The sequence below is a fragment of the Squalius cephalus genome (assembly GCF_949319135.1).
Source record: "Squalius cephalus genome assembly, chromosome: 10".
Taxonomy (NCBI): Eukaryota; Metazoa; Chordata; class Actinopteri; order Cypriniformes; family Leuciscidae; genus Squalius; species Squalius cephalus.
Window position 1 is genome coordinate 17720600 of NC_137131.1, and position 21436 is coordinate 17742035.

General features: G+C 37.1%; 1 protein-coding gene across 2 annotated transcripts in view; it reads right to left on the minus strand.

Annotated features, from left to right (window-relative positions):
- Window positions 1–913: 913 nt before the first annotated feature.
- The window catches only part of ryk (receptor like tyrosine kinase), a 63862-nt gene continuing 43339 nt past the window's right edge, over window positions 914–21436 (minus strand). For both annotated transcript variants that reach the window (XM_079883173.1, XM_079883172.1), the window contains 7 exons: window positions 17883–17969; window positions 15453–15522; window positions 12205–12337; window positions 8579–8688; window positions 8004–8163; window positions 3937–4073; window positions 914–3210 (listed from right to left, as the gene is read on the minus strand). In XM_079883173.1, the coding sequence (XP_079739299.1) occupies window positions 3099–3210; window positions 3937–4073; window positions 8004–8163; window positions 8579–8688; window positions 12205–12337; window positions 15453–15522; window positions 17883–17969 (809 nt within the window). In that variant the 3' untranslated portion in view covers window positions 914–3098. The remainder of the gene's footprint in view (window positions 3211–3936; window positions 4074–8003; window positions 8164–8578; window positions 8689–12204; window positions 12338–15452; window positions 15523–17882; window positions 17970–21436) is intronic.

Consider the following 21436-nt stretch of genomic DNA (forward strand, 5'->3'; position numbering starts at 1 on the left):
GTAATTATGACCAAATCAAAGTCCACCACTCCTACATATAGTACTCTAATGCTTTCTGCGTCATACTGACGGTTAGCCTATAACCTGAACCCGTGTGAGTCTTTGTTCATTTCTGCACTCTATAGGGTCAAAGTCTTACAACCTAATAAAAGGCATAGACATTTTTCTGTATAGCCAGTTATATTGACAAATTGTACTTTTCCTATCAACATATAGTGGTTTGTGACCAAAGAATTTCTTCTTCCCCTATAATGGGCCTCAAGTGTCCCTTGTGCTCATGTACTTTGTCTGTACAGTCAAGCAAAGCGAAACCTTGGAAATGAGTGCCTTTTGGCACAAGCAATCTCACTGAAGAGGCCATAAATGTTACATCATCTACGTCCCATTGAAATACATTGTTGTAACATTGTTCTTTTCTGTCAAGTTTCCAAGAAATGCTTAGGCTGCCATTATGACAGAGCTATTCTCTTAAGTGAGTACACAAAAATGCATATTGTGTTATTTACTCATTACTGACACAAATGTAATTCCAAACCTGTATGACTTACATTCTTCTGTGGGACACAAAAGAAGATAGGCCTATATATATTTCTTTTCAAGCCAACGAGGTCCAATGTTGTTAGGATGCCAGCATTTTTCACAATCACTCTATATGAGGAACAGATCTCATTTAGACTTTTATTTTGATTTAGAATATGGTAAGTTCCAGTCCTTTCTGTTCTGTTTGGTCAATAACTGTTTTATTCACGATAAAGTGTGACCGCTTCACCCAACGGTTTTGTGAATCACTTCACAACTATGAGAATGGTACTACTCTTTATTTTTTATTTGAGCTCCATTAGATGACGCATATTACCTACACCTAGGAACATTTTGTTGCTGTCCACGGTCAGAATTTTTTTTTTTTTTTTTTCCAGCGGAATGAAGGAATTTAGTTATTTTACTTCTGGAAAGTTGCATTGATACATATTTTTGGCTTTAATATTTGTATTGTGAAAGCTACTCGAGGCTAGTGCTGAATAAGTCACGGCTTCACGGTGTGGTAACAACGCCCTACAGCACAGCCTCTCGCGCCTTACTGCTTACATAAACATTGATCAACGCACGTACGTAAAGCATCAATCATTGTGTCAGCGAGTGCCGTTTCAGCATGCTGTGCTTGTCAGGTTCTTCAGAATGTACTTGGTTTGTTGAATGTACTTCTGCTCTTTGCTGAGATTAGACTATTATACAGAATAAAACATGTCAGAACCAGGGAAAGGAGAACAAGATCTACGACGAGGGTGATAATCTTTCTAGAGCACTGCTCCAGTTTAACACTAAGCACATTCATTCATCCAAAAAAAAAAAAGAAGAAAAAAAAATATAACTTTCCATTACAGCATCACATAAAACTGAAAACTTTATCCTCTTCGTGGGTGCAACAAAACAATGGATACCCCCCCCCCCCCCCCCATAACATAAACAATGAAAGAAACCTAAGAGTTTTGTCATAGCTTTAGCAATGCTGATATTTCTTCACAAATAAGGAGAAAAAGACCATGTATGAATAACAAAATTGGGTGGGCTTTTTTCCTTAAATGTATGAAAAATCCATAAACTGGATTAGTCACATTTCTAAGTGATATATAAAAAGTTACAATTATTTTTTATATGAAACTAAAATAATTATAAATTATTCAATATGTACTCCTTTTACAGAAAGAATGGCATCAGACATGAAAGCACTTCCATACACTCCATAAAACATTTGGAACTGCTAACTTGAACCTACGCTAAAATATAGTACATTGATAAAATCAGTAGTTAAGCTACAAAATAACTGTCATCAAGTTACAGTGAATAAGGATTGCACAAAGATGTAGTCAATCACCCCACAAATTACTGATGGCTTTTGGCTGCTCTCTTAAGATAAGCATTTGCACAGTGATATTACAAAAAACAAAAAAACACCTACATCATGATTAAATCAAAATTGCAAAATTGTGCCATTGAGAACAGTTCTTAACAGCTTTGATAACTGAAAACAGATGCTTCCATTGTATCAAGGACCAAGAGGTGGGAGTAAAAGTTAGGTTAAAAACCATGCATCAAAATCAACAAACACCAACAACCCGACACTGAGATCCCATTTTATTTAGAGGTCTCATTTAATTGATAGGTATGAATTCAGTTTACACAAAACCCTTTAAAAAAGTCAACATGCAGTGATCACAAGGATAGAAAGAAGAGCCTATAGATTCAGAACAAAAGATTTGAAAATGGTGTCTAGGCCATACACTTCAAATATTCACAGTGACTCATGTTTCTTTTCTTGTCCATGTATTCATACAGTTTTAAACATACAAGGAAGGCATTGTTCTGACACAGAACAGTCAAACATCAAAAGCTTTAGGAATTTGAAAAAACCCTGTATCAAAGTCCAGTTTGACTTGCAGGATCCCAACAACACTGCTTTTCACCTCCACGACCATCTCATAATTTAAGGAGGTAAAGCTTATGCTCAGCTGTAGGGCTCCGCCATCTTTAGTCCCCAAAAAAGTTATTATTTTGAGTTTACGTACCAATTGCCGTGTCCGGGCTGAGGCTTTTTTTCTGTACAATGAATGTAGTGGAGACCTAATTCTCTCACCAAATTATTTTAGTGATAGATAATGCAGGACATAATGCAGTGGAGATTAAGCTCCTCTCACTGAAGACTTTGAAAATATATGTACAGATAACTCCGAGCAATATTTTAAATGTCCAGAAGGAAATTTCAGAAGTTTCTTGTCGTCTCTATTGTTAAGAAAAAAGAAAAAAAAAGCTTCTTTGTGAAACAAAGAGAACAGCAGCTTCCTGTGGACATCCTAATACCAGCATTCCAATCAAATGTGGATGATAGTCTTGAGAATCAGAAAGAGTCCTTGATATTTCACACAGCTGTGATATAAAAATAGATACTGACCTCCGAAGCTACACCTTGCAAACAAAGCCATATTTAATATCGCATGAAATAAAAACACAAAATGGCTAGTTTTCTTATAAAGTAAGGCACTGCATTAACGTTTATTCTCTGGAATAGTGCTGTTCAACATCTCTGGCTGGTTCGAGTGAGTTTAGACGTAGGCCCCCAAAGCTGCATGGAACTCAGTGAGGCATTGGACGAGCTGTTGGAATTTTGGTCTCTCTTCTGGATCCAAGGCCCAGCAACACGCCATCACTGCAAATCTGAAACAGAGAACATCCTCATATAAACAAAGCATTTACTTTTATCAGATCTGTGAGGTGACTGAGGAAGCCATAGCAGATTTATCAAAGAAGAAAGTGCTGGCGTGGACAAGATGTATTGGTCTTGATTACATTTGACAGCAACAATTGAAACGGGCTCGAGTGAAAGTTGAGATCACTTTATCGCTCTATTTCTATTCAAGGTTTTAAATACACAAGGCAAGCCGCAGAACTCTTATTCATCACTTATTCTCTGGAGGAAAGAGTACTAAGCTACGATCCAACACTGATTAGCTTTTCCTGCGTTCTCTAAACTGTGTTCCGGCGACTGCACATAAGACAATTAATTTTGCTGTGTTTGGATCACTGACACGGTCAACAGCGCTCGTTGCTTTGTAAGTCCTGGCTGGTTCGATCGCCATGCTCCGTTTCCCTAGCTATTGCAGGATGCCGATAAGAGTCAGATTGTGCGGATAGCGTGCAGTTGTTGTGCTCGGATCAGACTGTCCATTTAGGTTTCTAAAGGTTCAGTTAGTTTCCTCAGAAAATAATCAAGATTTAAGAAAGTTGTTGTTACTGACACTTTGGGAGCCTTGCCAATCACTCAGGAATGCAAGTTCACAATAGTTGATTTATTTTTAATGTATTTTCAACATTAAATCAATACATGAAAATGAAGTTTTATACTCAAATGGACTGAAATACAGATTCAAATATCAAACTCACAATTCATCGGGGCAGTTGATGGGTTGTGCTATTCTGTAGCCATCCTTCAAATAGGCGGCCATCTCGAAGGGGTCGATGTCAACGTAAGGAGTCTGTCCCAAGGTCATCAGCTCCCACAGAGTTACCCCGAACGCCCACTGTAGGGAAACAACACACAATAGCTCAGACCAGGCCGAGTGAGGAACGATGACTGAAACAGAAAGATGATCCTCCCCTTTCAACAAGTGAGATCACTAGAGGCTGACATTATTTATAAACTAATAAATTGTATTTACAGATCAGTATCTAAACGCAGAGATATATTCCCATTTGAATCTTCATAAAGGACAAGTGGGGTGTTTCTTGTTATAAGCCAGGGATGGGCAACTTCGGTCCTGGAGGGCCACTGTCCTACAGAGTTTAGCTCCAACCCTGAAAAAATCACCTGCCTGTAATTTTCTAGTAATCCTGAGGACCTTGATTAGCTTGTTCAGGTGTGTTTGATTAGGGTTGAAGCTAAACTCTGTAGGACAGTGGCCCTCCAGGACCGAAGTTGCCTATCCCTGTTATAAGCAATTCCACAAACGCCAAAAAAAAAAAAAAAAAAAAAAATCCTGCTGTTCAACTGATTTTTAATGAAAATATCTAATCAGCCAATCACATGGCAACTCATGGTCAAGATGATCTGCTGAAGTTCAAAGTGAGCGTCAAAATGGGGAGGAAAGGTGATTTAAGTGACTTTGAACATGGCATGGTGGTTTGTGCCAGACAGGCTGGTCTGAGTATTTTCACTATCTTTCTAGAATGGTACGAAAAAGAGAAAATATCCAGTGCGCAGCAGTTCTGTGGGCGAAAATGCCTTGTTGATGCCAGAGGTCAGAGGAGAATGATTTGAGCTGAAACAACCACCAAAGTCTGTAGAAGAGCATCTCTGAAAGCACAACACGTCGAACCTTGAAGCAGATGAGCTACAGCAGCAGAAGATCACACCGGGTGCTACTCCTGTCAGCTAAGAACAGGAAACTGAAGCTATAATTCGCACAAGCTCACCAAAATTGGACAATAAAAAATTGGAAAAACATTGCTTGGTCTTAAGAGTCTTGATTTCTGCTTCGACACTCAGATGGTAGGGTCAGAATTTGGCGTAAACAACATGAAAGCATAGATCCATACGTCCTTGTATTAACGGTTCAGGTCGCTGCTGGTGGTGTAATAGAATTGGGGATATTTTTCTTGGCACACTTTGGGTCCCCTTAGTACCAACTGAGCATTGTTTAAATGCCACAGCCTACCTGAGTATTGTTGCTGCTGACCATATCCATCTCTTTATGACCACAGTGTACCATCTTCTGATGGCTGCTTCTAGCAGGATAATGCACCATGTCACAAAGCTCAGATCATCTCAAACTGGTTTCTTAAACATGACAATGAGTTCACTTTACTCAAATGGCTTCCAGAGTCAACAGATCTCAATCCAATAGAGCAATTTTGTGATGTGGTGGAACGGGACATTTGCATCATGGATGTGAGACGACAAATCTCCAGCAAATGCGTGATGCTATCATGTCAATATGGACCAAAATCTCTGAGGAATGTTTCCAGCACCTTGTTAAATCTATGCCACAAAGAATGAAGGCAGTTCTGAAGGCAAAATAGGGTCCAACACATTACTAGGAAGGTGTACCTAATAAAGTGGGCAGTGAGTGTATATAAATATATATATATATATATATATATATATATATATATATATATATATATATATAGAGAGAGAGAGAGAGAGAGAGAGAGAGAGAGAGAGAGAGAGAGAGAGAGACTAATTTTATCTGTTTTTAAAATAATTTGGTGAGTATATTTTTATATATAGATAAAAAAAACGTAGTAAGTCATATAAATAAGAGACCATTTCAAATGCACCCCTATCTGGATCTGTTTGAGTCATGAGGTCCCCTTTAGGGCATTTAAGGGACATCAGTAGCATTATGGAAACAAAGCATTCCAGTAACACAAAAGAAGGAAATCTGGATTTATTCCATTGATTTTGGACACAATCACGGCTTGTTTACAGAGACATTTAAGAGGCTTCAAATCAAATAAATATGCAGCCATGCTCATTCAACATGCATCAAGATGTTTGTTCTACATCATTAACCATGAAACAAACTAATGTGCAAACTAATGTAATTACAGCTTGTTATAAAAAAAAGTTCAAGTCAATCAAGTTTGTTAGACGTCAGTCAATTTTGGATATAAAAAATTACCATGACTATAAAAAGCTGCATTACTTTCAGTGCGGTAAGGTGCGGTTAAACCGTTCTCTATGTGTCTGCCCTGCAGGGAGATGTGTTGTTAACGCCAAACAGTAAAAGAACTGTAAAATCATGTTTGCGCTACTTGACTGCAGAACAAACTCGAAATTAATCCTCCCCATTCATTAAAAGACAATCCTGACCATCTTTTCTTTCTTGACATTTAAAAACAGACAAGCTTCTTTACATATAAATGGACGATGTCTCCTGCACTGATGTGTTTGTTGAGAAGCTTAAGAGGGTAACTGGGCACAGATCAAAGTTGACATCCACTGCTGATCTGGCATTTTGTCTCATGTCTCACTGGGTGGGTGGTATCCTGCACTACAGCTCCTTGCGGTAAATGAATCTCCAGCGTATCCCAGTAAACAAGAGTAAATTTCCATACCAGGCCACTGCTCATCACCAGCTCCTATTGTATTATGATAAACGGAACCTTAATAATTGTTCCTGGCATGAGGGTAGCACCAGACACTATTGTTCTGTTAGTCTGAAGGAATGCAGAGGTCAGATTTCTGACAGGTTTTGGCCCGGTGTGTCATTTATGAGGCGGCCAGGCGGCGTTCAGTACTTCCTGGCTGTCTAGGGTGGGTTGTTTCCTTGGCACTTTGAGTGAGACGGACGGGAACGTAGAGTGTTGCCACAAAAACACACACAAACAAATTTCTCCCTCATTCACCTCTCAGAAAGTAAAAAACGTGACAGAGGTTTGCTTTGCTATTTCCTAAGCCCAAGTTTGTTTAAAAGGATAGTCATTTTAGTCAAAAATCATCATTTAGTCTCTAGTGTCATTTCAAACCCATAGGATTTTTTCTAATCTTCAAAAAATATTTATATTTAATTTTTAATATGAGAGATTTCTGTCCCTTCATAGAAAGTCCAATCCACCTAGATTTTGTAGAAGTTAGCAGTTTAATCCATACTTGCTTTATGCACAAGTGCAAATGTCATTGGTTCTCACGCATCACATTTGAAGGTCCTTTACCATATTTTATGTGCTCTACATATGTGTGCTGATCAATGTTTATGTTTGAATAAAAGCCTAAATTAAATCTGTTTTTTATGGATTTCATTATGAAGTGAAGCATCAAAGTTTTGATCAATAGGACATTCAATGGTGGGACAGAAGTCTTTCGGGTTTCATTAAAACCATTCATTTTTGTTTCATAGATGAATGAAAGTCTTGAGTTTGGAACGACATGAGGGTCAGGAAATGACTCATTTAATTTTTGGGTGATCTATCAGTTTAACTTGTGCTACGTGTAATGTAGACTTACAAAATGATCTGAAATGTGATTGTACACCTATTACAGGACTATTATCAAGAATACAAACATATTAGAGAAATTCAAAAGCATGTTAACTGCTGTAATCCTGCATGTATTCGACGACACAGGACTCAACATGTTCATTGGCATCGGAAGCATGATCACTGTAATTGTCAGCAGTAACAAAGCATGATGGAGCAGATAGTATGACATCAAAGAAGTTATGCAATTTTAAAATTACCAGGATTTGAGACACAATCTTAGAAAAAAATTGGAGAGTGTACAGGTACTCAATTTTACCAGTGCCATAAATTAATTTATAAACAAGCTAAAGCAGCAAACGACTATTGTAAGTTAAACAGGATACACTATTCTTTTACAGGCAAAATATCCATAGGAAGAGAAAAACAATACATTAGAGACCGCCTGCTGTTGGTATGAAACTAAATATTATGTGAGCGTATGTTAAAGTCTGTTGCAGAAAAACAAAAAAAGGAGCAGCAACTCTTACCACATCACTGGCACTAGAAAAGTCATTGTTGAGCAAACTCTCCAAAGCCATCCAGCGAACAGGTCGGTTCTCATTGTCCCCGAGGCAGTGATAGTCCATGGGGAAGAGATCACGGGCCAGCGCATTATCTGTGATCTTCACTTGCATGCTGTTATCAATTCTACAAAAAAAAAAAGACATCTATTTAGACATCTAAATAAAATACGCATTGATATTAATGCAAACTGATGGTAAAAAATGTAAATAAATGCTAGAACTTAAAGCTGAAAGGGTGTCCTAAATATATATTCTCAAGTCGTGACATTACATGTGCAGCATTATTGCCAGCATTGAATGCAAGGGGATTTAATAGTTTAAATATCACCCTTAATTGATGATTTTATATATAAAATGTAAAAAATACAGCCAACCAGTCATTGTCACAATTATTGCAATAATAACCATTGACTGTACATTATCTTTTTTAACAGCCAATACCAAAATGTAACACTTGGTGCAGCTGTAGACTCCTGCGTAGATAGCAGAAGGTGTAAGATGGTAAATAGTGTGAGAACATGAGGTCAAACGGCACGTACACACAGTTTCTGGCAGCCAGGTCTTTGTGAATGACCTCTCTCCGTGCCAGGTAGCTCATTCCACATGAAATCTGTATTGCCATGTGGACCAGGTCTTGCTGAGAGATGGCCTGTATGTGTAACAAGAAAGAGTGGACAAAATGGTTATAGTGATCAAAAAAGACATTTTAAAGGTCACTGGAAGTGTGAGAAAACAGCAATAAGAGAGATCCAACATGAGAAACTGAAAGAAGCAAAAAGTGAGAACACATGACAAGAGGGTGAGAGCAGACACTCATGGTTAAGCTTAACCTCTTAGGAAACCAGACTTGATGGAGCAACAAGTTCCTCTGTTGAATATCAGTTGGTAGGAAGAGTCTGACGTCTGATGTAATGACAGTTACCTCACTAAACATAAACATCCTTAGCACCAAGAGCCAAAGCCAAACACTAACACTTTAACTGTTTAGAGGGAGTGGCTCAACGTCAGGCACCCTTGTATAATCTATCCAGAGCCAGACACAACAAGAAACCCTGGGTGCTAACTGACAGGGTCATAACATAATCCTCTCTAAATGAGTGGCTTTTTCCCCCTGAAGAACTATACACAAGGCTTTAGAACAAAATAATTGCAGTGTATGACAAACTCAGGTGTCAGATGAGTTCGATGGGGCATGCTCATTCCTGTTTGTTCAGTGTGAATTTGGTTAGCGTGATTTAGACTGAAATGTTTACTCAAGAGAGAATGTTGTACGTGTAGAACATAGGGATGAGTCAATGAGAGTGACTAGTAAATCTATACTTTTTATTCTTTTTAGCAGGAGAGTCTTAAAAGGGATCAATTTAGAGACATGACTTCTCTGAGAGGGTGTGTGACTGCCAACATGCTAAACCCATCTTTGAGAAGTCACGTCTCTAAATGAGTCCCCATTGCAAATCACCTGTTGTAAGCAATGATTTAGTTAGTTATGCACAGATATTAAAATATAGGTCAATAATAATAAACTAATAATTATTTTAACTTGTAACTGATACATTTTTGTCGAAAAAACAGTAAATAAAAACAGAAATATTGTGAAATATTATTACAATTTAAAACTTTTTTTGTTGTTAATTATTTTATAATGTTATTTAATCCTGTGATGGTTCAGCTGAATTGTCCAGTCTTCAGAAGCGTATATTAAAGAAATTATTCTAATATGCTGATTTGGGGATGAAGATTTGTTTTTTTATTACCATCAATGTTGAAAACAGTTGTGCTGCTTGCTTAATAGTTTTGTGGAAATGGTGATGAAGAATTTTTTTTAGGATTCTTTAATAAATATGAAGTTCAAAAGAACAGCATTTATTTGAAATGTAATTTTTTGAATGAACAAATGAAAAGCCTTATTGTCGCTATTCATTTAATGCAAACTTACTGAAAAAAGTATTAATTTCTTTAAAAAAATACTAATCCCAAATTTTACAAACAGTTACGAGACACCATGCATCCATAGTTTCTGTTAAACAGAATATTTAGACATTTCAAATATGCAAGCAATAATATTAAAATGTTGCTCTATGTTGGTCAGACAATCATCTTCAGTCACTATGTTGTGCCTCTTTTTAAAAACAAGATACTTGCATACTGTTCCATTCAGTCTGGCTCAATCCAGGTGTTTGATCAGCAAGCATCTGGTGGACCGTGTACAAGACCCTAAACCAGCTTAATGACAGTGCTTCCTCAACCCTGACTACTCATTCAGACTGAGCCATTTTAAAAGTATGTAGTTTTGCACTCCCCTTAAAGGCTGCAAACAGACATGCATCTACAATTCAGTTCAAGTGAGAGGTGAAAATCTTGGCAGTAAATACAAAAAGCAACCTTCCACTTTCAATGCCAAACTGCATGGTATTATCTAAAGCTTAGATAGTTCACATGATATATGATTTTCAAAAAAAAAAAAAAAAGCCAATTGCCCATAACTAAAATACTGCCACAACAAGCTTGGTCCTGCAGTAGAAACACTGATAGCCTGAAGTACCCATTTAACCATTTTAAGAGTACATCTGTCTGACTGACCGAATTTATGTAATCTTGTCTTTGAAGAGGGTTCAGTGGCAGCCAAATAAAAGAACGCCCAGGGTTAACATCACAAAGGCTCGATTGTACACAGAACACTACTGTAAAGCACCTACCATAGAAGGTTCGCTCAATGTTGACAGAGGATCTGCACAATGAATTCATTGTTGTGAAGAAATCAATTAAATTAGGATAATCTGAACATTCCAGGTGTTCTGCTGGATGGTCTCTAATATAAACAGCTGCCTCAGACTGATTTATGGCTAACAGGAGGAGGGTCATTGCACTACTTGATAGCTGAATTCACACAAGTCAAAAACTACTCTTTGCATAAATGTGGATTCAGTTTAAATGTTGCATGTTATATAACCCAACCTGCAAAATGAGTGTGCTTCTTTTCACAACTAATGTCAAAGCAGTGAAGCAGTGGATAGTCTAATCATTCAAACTTCTCTTTGATATCTAATGCAACAAAATTCATTTATTAATTTAAAAGCGTAAATGTGAAAACACATTCTGACATATTTAGATATTTCATATACACTACCAGTCAAAAGTTTTGGATCAGTACAATTTTTTATGTTTTTAAAAGAAGACTCTCTTCTACTCACCAAGGCTGCATTTATTTCATTAAAAAAATCATAATAAAAACAGTAATATTGTGAAATATTATTACAATTTAAAACAGCTATTTTCTATGTGAATATATAGTAAAGTGTAATTTATTCCTGTGATCAAAGCTGAATTTTCAGCATCATTACTCCAGTCTTCAGTCACATGATTCTTCAGAAATCATTGTAATATGATGATTTGATCCTCAAGAAACATTTCTCATTATTAATGTTGAAAACAGTTTTTTACATTTACAATTTACATTTTTATTTTAGGATTCTTTGATAGAAAGTTCAAAAGAATTTTGAACAGCATTTATCTGAAATGGAAAGCTTTTGTAACATTAAACACTATTGTTCAAAAGTTTGAGGTCAGTAAGAATTATTTTATTAATTTTTTTGAGTGAAAGAAAAAAGAAATCAATACTTTTACTGAATTAACTGATGAATTAAATTGATCAAAAGTTACAGTGAATACATTTATGTTACAAAAGATTCTATTTCAAATAAATGCTGTTCATTTGAACTTTCTATTAATCAAAGAATCCTGCAAAAGAATTGTACACAACTGTTTTCAACATTGATCATAATTAATGTTTTTTGAGCAGCAAATCCTCATATTAGAATGATTTCTGAAGGATCATATGACACTGAAGATTGGAGTAATGATGCTGAAAATTCAGCATTGATCACAGGGATAAATTACATTTTAAAATATATTAAAACAGAAAACAGTTATTTTAAATTGTCACAATATTTAACAATATTACTGCTTTTTTTGGTATTTTTAATAAAATAAATGCAGCCTTGGTCAGCAGAAGTGACTTCTTTTAAAAACATAAGTCTTACCAATCCTGTTGTTGGAGTATATAATGAATGAATAAATCTGTGTTTAGCTTGGTTGTTGTTGTTTTTTTGATTCCTGCCTCAAATCACAACTGGCATACAATCTCTCTATATTGTAGTAGTCTCACCTGTGGGTTGTTGGCCTCAGCAAGCTTACACTGGCGCAGGAAAAGCTTAAGATTTCCCCAGTTCATATAAGGCAACATGACCATGGGCTTCTCACCATCTTCTATACACACATGGCTGATGGGTAACAGGTTCCTAAATGTGAACAGACCGTGCAGTGAAAAATGGGTTCAAGTTTGATGGTGTAGGTAAAAGGACAAATGGCAGAAGGACAAGTTTTCAAACACATTTCTGCAGGAAAAGAAAAAACAAGTACACAACCACACATTTAAATGTGGGGGATTCAATGAAAACATCTAGAGAAATGAATTACTGTTATTAGATTCCCGCTAGCAGTGATACACAAAGTAGACCGGAAGTGACATGCTACCCTAAGGATACTTGGGTTTGCATAATACTATTTCAATCAGTGATTCATTTCTGACCAGGAAAAATTTAAGTCATGGGCTGCGCTGACCGTTTAACCCCAGACATGGGTCTGCGTGACTGCAAAGCTCGGAGCACTCGGGACAGGATATGGGTCTGAGCCCATCCCAAAAGGCAACCAAGCGGGAAACAGAAAAATCTAAACAGAATGTTCGACCTCAGGGCTGCTGCACTGCCGCTATATGAATATCAGGAAAAAGATTCTGAATGAAGATGAAGTGATATTTTATATTATGTGAAGGTATGCTGATACAGTAGATGAGCACCAGGTTCACAAAATCAGTATTCATTTTTTAATGTCATTGTATTCCGAGAGAACATTTATTTAGTTTAGTTTTTTTCAATATGATAATTTTTTGTATGTTTTTTTAATGTAAGTTTCAGTAGTTTTAACCAATAAATAAGTTAGGCAACAGCAAATAAATGGCTGATATTAAAGGGGTGATGAACTGAGAAATCAAAGTTTCCTTGAGCTTTTGACATATAAGAGATCATCATACTATAATAATATCCTGTAAGTTTCAGAACTGAAAACTACCTTGTTAGTCCAATAAAAGCTTTTATAGACATCAGGCTCAGCAAACGACTCGTTTTTCAAAGTGGGGAACTATGACGTCAAAGAGGATAAAACACCGCCTCCACAAAAGAAGATCAACGCCTACTTCAACACGGCCTGTTTAGCCCCGCCCACCGATTCGCCCAAACATGCTAAATAACATAGGACGACATGATAATTGCTACCGGATCGAGCTACTTCCAAGCAATAAACATGCTGTTGACTAAATATTGTGCAGTGCCTGTTTGTGGAAGAAGACAGTCTGCATTCCTTCGGATTCCAGCATGGTTAAACTTTATTAAATCAGTCAATCACAATTTCCCGACACGGATCTGCCAGCAACATGTAAGTAACCATGTGTATTCTAATGCCTGATCTGCGATCAGTGATTTCGGTGTAATTATTCAAGTTCAGATATTTCTCTTAAAATCGTTCAATACTGTTTATGCATCAGTGACTAAACGATCAACTTCACATAATTTCTCGTAGTATTATGAAAATAATCTTTTTTTAAACTGTTATTAAATTATATAGCCTACAGAAAGCGATCAAGATCCCTTTCCATTCGCCCAAGCTGTCAATCAAACAGCACAGCGCGAGCCGCGAGAGCTTATCTGGACACTTACCAAACTCGTGATGACATAATGACACTGTTACACTACACAACGAAGCTCTTACTGTGTACTCACATCGTGTTTGCATTGTGATTTGGTGTAAGCATTTGTGAGAGTGCAAAAATTGCGTTGCAATGATAAGATCTTTATTCACGCGATCAACAGACTGTCTGTCATCTGCTCAGTCAGTGCTCATCATGCTGCAACCTTTCATGTGATGAAATAGATTTAAATATAATGCTTTAAACGATACTTTTCACGATTTGTTAATCTCGATAGCTGTAATAGTAAAAACGTAGTAAAAGTTTTCGAGAGAGTTCATGTAATACTAGCTATTTCATTGCAAGCATGTCAGCCAATCACAGCAGTGGGTGTTTACACTGCAGTCTCACAGCAGACACGCCCCTTAAAACGGAGCGTTCAGATCTGAAGCTGAAATCAGGCTTGGAAAAATGGCTTTTATTTATAAATTATGACAATTTTTTATGTAAAAATCATACTAACATTATAAGGGCACCCCAGGCAACATTATAAAATAATAAAACAATCCAGTTCATGACCCCTTTAAATTTCTATACTATTTTTTTTCGAAATAAATTAAAAATAAAAATAAACTTAAGCCAATCATTTAAAATGTCACAAGTGAACTTAGCATTCATAACTTATAAATGTACAATACAAAATTAATTATCATTTTTAATATTTAGTTAAAGCTTACATTTAACAACAACAAGATTTATGTTTGTTTTAAGATTAATTTTACACTTACACTTAAAGTTACTCTAAATACATAAATAATGTTTCACACTGATACAGACACATTTCTAATATCAGACAGTAGATAAACAATATGGCAGCAATATATACTGGTATATATTAAACGTCCAGGCACTGGTCCTAAAACTGGATTCGCTCAGATCTTTTGTCAGATAGCCGGCACCAGCAAAAAACAGCTAGTATTTGTCTTAATATTTTTAGTTAACGATGATAACCTTGGCTTACTCAAACAAGACAGAAAGTGATTTATACGAACAGTTTATGAGAAACCACACTCATTTCTATGAAGCATGTTAAAAGAGAATGCACTAATGAAGAAATAATGCAGAGGAAGACAGACAGTAATTCACCCAGCAGAGGAAGTGTGTAGATAAGTAGTCATAGAAGTGTCATAGCTGGGCTGTGGTCATCACATCACTGTCACAACACTCAAACATTACACAACATGCTCCATTGTGGACAGGGTAATTTACCCATCATGAAAGTATGGTAATTTATATTCACATACACAAGTATATTATGTCATCATTCTCAAAACCTCTAATCTGCTGTGATCTAAAGTGCTGTGAACTAAAGATTCTCCTGCTCAGAGTGTAGAGAGCCCTGCATAAGGTCCCTCTGATTCACAACACAGCTATGTTCAAGCTTTGTTCATATATGAAAGGATTTGTTTAAAAGTGAAATCATGTGCACCACTACTAGCATCAGAGCTACAAAAATGAACATGAGCATGTCTACATCAAATACAATACAAATGATTCTGTACAAAACTCACTATTCTGAACTAAAAGAAGAGGAGATATTGCAAGAACATAAGTCAAACAGGGCAAGTTCTTCAAGCATCAAGAAATCAGCACATGAGATGTCTGTGACTCACCTGTGGTGAAGACCCCGTAGTTTACAGCTTTCTGTAAGCATCATGGTCACCTGTACCTCCGAGGCGTGATCTGCACAGTCAAATATAAGAACAGCGAGTCAAGCGATTTGTAACAAAACCCTGTACAACCCAAACGTGAGGCAAACCTGACAAAAACAGGTGTCAAAGCCTTCTCATCACACCAATCAAAATGTTAGGTAAACCCTAGTCTCAGCCTCAGTCATCACACCCACGGACCGTTGGCTGAACGTCTGATGCATATGGCACACTTAACTGGAAACACTTTGAGATTTTCGAAGTCGTCATCTTGTTGGTTTTCCGGGAGACGTACGTGTCTTGCATTCTTTAACGGTCCGTCTAGAAACAAAGCCGCTTGGATGCCAAACCCCCTCATGGAAGAAAGCTGTCGTGTTTACAACTGTGACAATGAGCACTTAAGTTACCAGGATTAACTAAACGCTGGATTTTCAAATGTATGTGAAGTTCGCGGCTCTATTGTTGCCGTAAACTTGCACAACGTTCTTGAATGAATAACTTATTAGACACACGCCGGTCTGTTATTGTAGGGATATCGACTTTACATTTTCACGCCCTGAAACATCACACAGAACAAAACGAACTGTGATTGGTTGCATTACATGTCAGTCAAACATCCTCTTGGGCGGTCCTTGGCCAAGGAAAGCTGCGATAGAGTCCAGACCTTCTGCAGTCAGTCTGAAGGTCTGGCTACACAAGACTAGGTAAACCCTCAAACATCTGGTAAAAGCCAAGTAGCACCAAAGGACAGTCAATACAAGAACATTTTTTCAAATTCAGCGTCAAATTAAAAGGATTGCGTTATTACTTAAGGATAGCACTTTTTTCCCATTCAACAAAACTAAATAAATAAATAATGTGCTGGTTGCATTTTTCCAAACAATTACAATGAATAGGAACTAAAGCTTTCAGAAACAATTCAAAAGCACCACAGAAGTGTCAGATTTTGGTCACACAAAGCTATCTTATGGCTTTGGCTGAGTTGGTATATAGCATATGGACTACCTTTATGAAGCATTTATAGTGCTTTGTCATCATTTTTAGAGCTTGACATCCCCAGTACTCATGCAGATTCATAATGAATCTAATGAAAAATGCGGCCAGAATATTCTTAGATTCGCCTTTCGTTTTCTACAGAAGAAAATAAGGGTGTGTTCACCCAAGGGTTTGCTCGGTTCGTTTGGTCCGGACCAAAAAAAAAAAAAAAAAACATTTAGTCCTGGTCCACTTAGCGTTCAGATTGGCATTTTAACCCTGAACCTAAAGATATCGAACCTAAAGGCATAGTGATACGTTCACAATCTGATTGGTCGGCTTTTATGACGTAATGCTTATTTTGAGACGGAACTTACCAACATCCAAAACAATGCTGTGTGCTGGGCTAAATGCGCTAGTTGTATGTGCATAGCCTATATATGACGGCATTTTGACCAGCTGAGAACTTGTGAAGAGCTTATAAAATGTGTGGAGGAGTCAAAACAGCGTCAGGAATCCCTCCTTCTCACACACAAACTAAGATCTACTGTGATGTCTTTGGTCTGTGTTGCATCATATTTCATTCAAACCGCACCAGAGTTCGGATGGCAGCATTCACACTTATTCAGGGTTTGTTTTAATCGATCCAAACATGCCAAATGTGAACACACCCAAAGTAACACAGATCTGGAATGAAATGAGGGTGAGCACATGACAAAATATTTGGGGGTTTAAAGAGACATGAACTCAAGTAATTGTTTTGCCCTCTCAGGGAAGTCCTTGTTAGAAAAAGGTGCATGTAGGTCCTGAAAAATGCTTCACCTTGTACTCGAGAAAGTCTGGTTACTCTAAAAGCAGTCTAATTCCTTTCAGCCAGTCTCACAGATTGCTGGCTGAGTGAGCACATTGAGAATGAGTTCACAGAGGTCTGGTTTTATCTTGGAGCACAGCTTTTGACGGATGCTTGGAGAGTATGGGTAAAGTGTATTGTTTCCTGTCCCTTGGGCAAGGGCCGGGAGGGGAAACTGAACAGCTTGGCACAGCAAAGGCTGGTATAATGGCATTGTCTGGTGGTTGGCACCAGTCCTGTGCTGGGTAAACAGGGCACAAGGGCAAATGAAAGGGTGACCAGTGTGATAGAAAAGGCTAAAGTTTCTCATGGCATTTGCATTTTCCACAGAAACTGCTGTCAAGACCAAAGTATCAACATTTCATTTTAAAATACCTCAGTATCATTCCTGTATTATGAACTTTTATAAATAAAAGAGGTGCATTACCACAAACTATCCCTCATAAGGTTTCCTGGAGAAGTTTTTTTTTTTTTTTTTGGGATCATGTTGGGAAAGTAATTTTAAAAGGTTCATTTTAGAATATTTGACTCAAGGCAAATATCAAATGAGAATTAAACAGAGGATGTACCTTTCACTGCCTTCACAAAGACTTGTTTCTCTTTGCTTGGGTCCTTCTCGTCAAGCAAGACTCCATGAAATATGCGGCCAAAGGTCCCTGAGGATCAAAATAAAGTCACTTTATGAAATCAGCTGACATAATGAAATCTCTGTATCTTTATAGAAATATACACATTAAAATATGAGTGTCTCACTTAAGGCTGGGCAATAGTATTCTTAATCTTTATTATTCTACCCCAATGGGAGTCTATGTCAGCCATATGAACCATAAGTAGGAAAATTAGGACAATTGGCACACTTGTAGAGATTGTAATGAATAGTAATCTGATCAACATTAGGGTCTCTATAACTTTTGAACCCTTTATTCTAGAAAAATGAATATTAGTACAACTGATTCCTCTCATCATCCTGATCACATTCACCATCTTACATTAAGACTCCACCCATTATAGTAGTGGCCATTTTGAAAGTGCAGCATTCAATTTTTTTGCTACTCCTTAAAATTTTGTCCAATTTCATATCAGATGATCTTTAAACCGAACCGCACAAAAATGACTGAATGGATTTTTGATTCACTACTGTTCCCGAGAAATACCTCTGCAAATTGTATAGTTCCTGTGTTTGTTGTCTTATGCTAGTTAGCACAGCATGCTAATTGGTTATCATGCTAAAATATGTCTATTCTTTCTAATATGACCATGAGCTATATTAGTGGCTAAGTTAGCTTAGTATGCTAACCAGTTAACATGCTAACTGATGTATTTGTGTGATCATTCTTGCCTTGAAACCTCTCATCGGTAATATAGCAAAGGTGTGTTCTATGTGGTGCACAGTTATAAGAAACAAGCCCCAAACCTTTCAGGTCGTGGGTTCACCAGAAATGGTGCAAAAGTTGCTTCTATTCCAGACATTGTGTCTTTCGGAGCATGATCAAATCTGAACTTATTAATTATAACAGGTGGTGCATTTATATACAAAAATCTTCACTGAGTGAACGTGTTCTGAGTGGCACGTTATGATAAGCAATGCATACTTGACCAGAAAGTTGGGGGTTTGAATCCCATATGGTGCAGTGTCCAAATTGTTACATGCCAAGTAGATTCAAGAGTTTGACTCTCTATTGAAACAGCTGTTTTCTGTCATTTAAAAGTAACAAATCCTGCCTAAAAATGTTCATTCTCACCTTGAATCTCTCTTCCAAATCAAAACAAGAGTCTGATATCTCTGTGACACATTATGTTTCGCTACAGAATTTCCACAAAAAACAACAAAAGCAACATCTGAAAATTTGTACCTGAACCATCTATTTTTTAAACAATTTACAGATATCAACGTCTTAGGGTGTGTATCAATAATGACCTTCTTGACTTTCAAAAATCTGAAAGAGTTTTGTACAGCATACCATCCTTCATGAAAACAATTGAACATTTCAAAACAAACTAAATAAAAAAATTAAAAAATGTTTTAGCTACCCTTGGAAAGGATAGACCCCAATATTGCTGCTTGCAGCTATTTTATTACATGTTCGCAATGATTTGCACAAGCAACAAGTTAAATGCAAGTATTTACATGCTTTTTTGGCAAGTAAACACACTGTCAAACACATTTTTACATGGTTTAATAGCATCTCTGATTTAAATTTCAGTAGCAATAACTAAAGTAGGTAAATTGGATTAATTTCTGCAAATCAGTCCAAACAATCTGATTAAATTAATTCATTCACAACTCTGACTGAACAGTGTTAGGATTAAAGGAATGCATTATCATTCAGTAATGTTCAAGTCTCCATACAACATTTTTCAAATATTAAAACGTTTTATAAAATATTAGTTCTAGTTTCACTGCATCTTTGAGATGAAAAAAATGCCAATTTTTGCATGGTGAAAAGCTGAGCAGGTCTGAACAGGTATCCTTGATGACCTCAGTGAGTAAAAACATCATGGATTTACTAGCAGGGCGCAGGACAGTCTCTCAGATTTCCACTGCTGTTCTACAGCTTCTTAGACATATCTGCAGTTCCCATAAGCTCAGGTGACACTTGGGAATGTACCGGATCAATGCATCTTGCAGAGCAGTGGGCCTCAGAGCAGGCTGACTTTGGGTAATGTTACTAATGCTAGGGGCACAAGCACCGCATCGCCCTACTACTTTTCTCTCTTATCTGATCCTTTTTTCTCTATCTTGCCGCCATGCTTGTTATAACATGCCACCTTATCTCATGCCAGCTTGCTGACGTAGAAGCTTTAACCCCTGCATGTGATTACCTTTAAGTTGTCCTTTATTTACATAGGACCACAAATTAATGCATTATAGAAGAGCTTTAGGAAAAGAAAATGGTTCCTACATTTTGAGACATAAAGGTAAGTGAGGTGCTATATTGTGCATTTTTGTCAAAACCAGAAGTCCCATACTTGTTTTGTCAAATATTAATTATTCTTCTGTATATTTTTCTTTTGAAAACGCATATTAAATATTGTAAAATATATATATATATTATACGCATGTTATATTATTTTTGATGTTTTTTTGTTTTTTTACCTTTATAGGATAGTAGAAAACTGACAGGAAATTAAGTGGGAGAGAGGGGGAAGGCATCGGAAAAGGCCCCCAAACCGGGTCTCGAACTTGGGTAGCCTGAAGTGCAACCAGACTACATGTCAAAGTGCTGCCCACGAGGCTATTGGCTCAGACAAGTTTTGATTAGCTTAACTCCCTTAACTCTCAGTGTCCTGCTAGCAAGATGCTTGATGCTCATATTGTATTGCCTTTTTTTATCAGATATTTTATAAATCATCATAAATTAGGCATCATTCAAAAGCTTACACGCTCAAAATTCATCCTGTGAAAACGGTTTTGAAATTGGCCATTGCTTTACCATGGAAATGGTACTTACAACTTTTTAGCGGGCTCCTCCCCCTAGTGGGCAGTGTCATGTTTTATATTTATTTAAATAATTAAAATCTATTAACTATTTTATAATCAATACCTTTGCTAGTCTTAAAAAGACGCATATCGTTTGACAAAAATCTCATAGGAACTTAAATGTTTTGTGATGTCGACTTCAAAATTGGAACACAACTTGGTTAGACATATACACTCACCTAAAGGATTATTAGGAACACCTGTTCAATTTCTCATTAATGCAATTATCTAATCAACCAATCACATGGCAGTTGCTTCAATGCATTTAGGGGTGTGGTCCTGGTCAAGACAATCTCCTGAACTCCAAACTGAATGTCAGAATGGGAAAGAAAGGTGATTTAAGCAATTTTGAGCGTGGCATGGTTGTTGGTGCCAGACGGGCCGGTCTGAGTATTTCACAATCTGCTCAGTTACTGGGATTTTCACGCACAACCATTTCTAGGGTTTACAAAGAATGGTGTGAAAAGGGAAAAAACATCCAGTATGCGGCAGTCCTGTGGGCGAAAATGCCTTGTTGATGCTAGAGGTCAGAGGAGAATGGGCTGACTGATTCAAGCTGATAGAAGAGCAACTTTGACTGAAATAAACACTCGTTACAACCGAGGTATGCAGCAAAGCATTTGTGAAGCCACAACACGCACA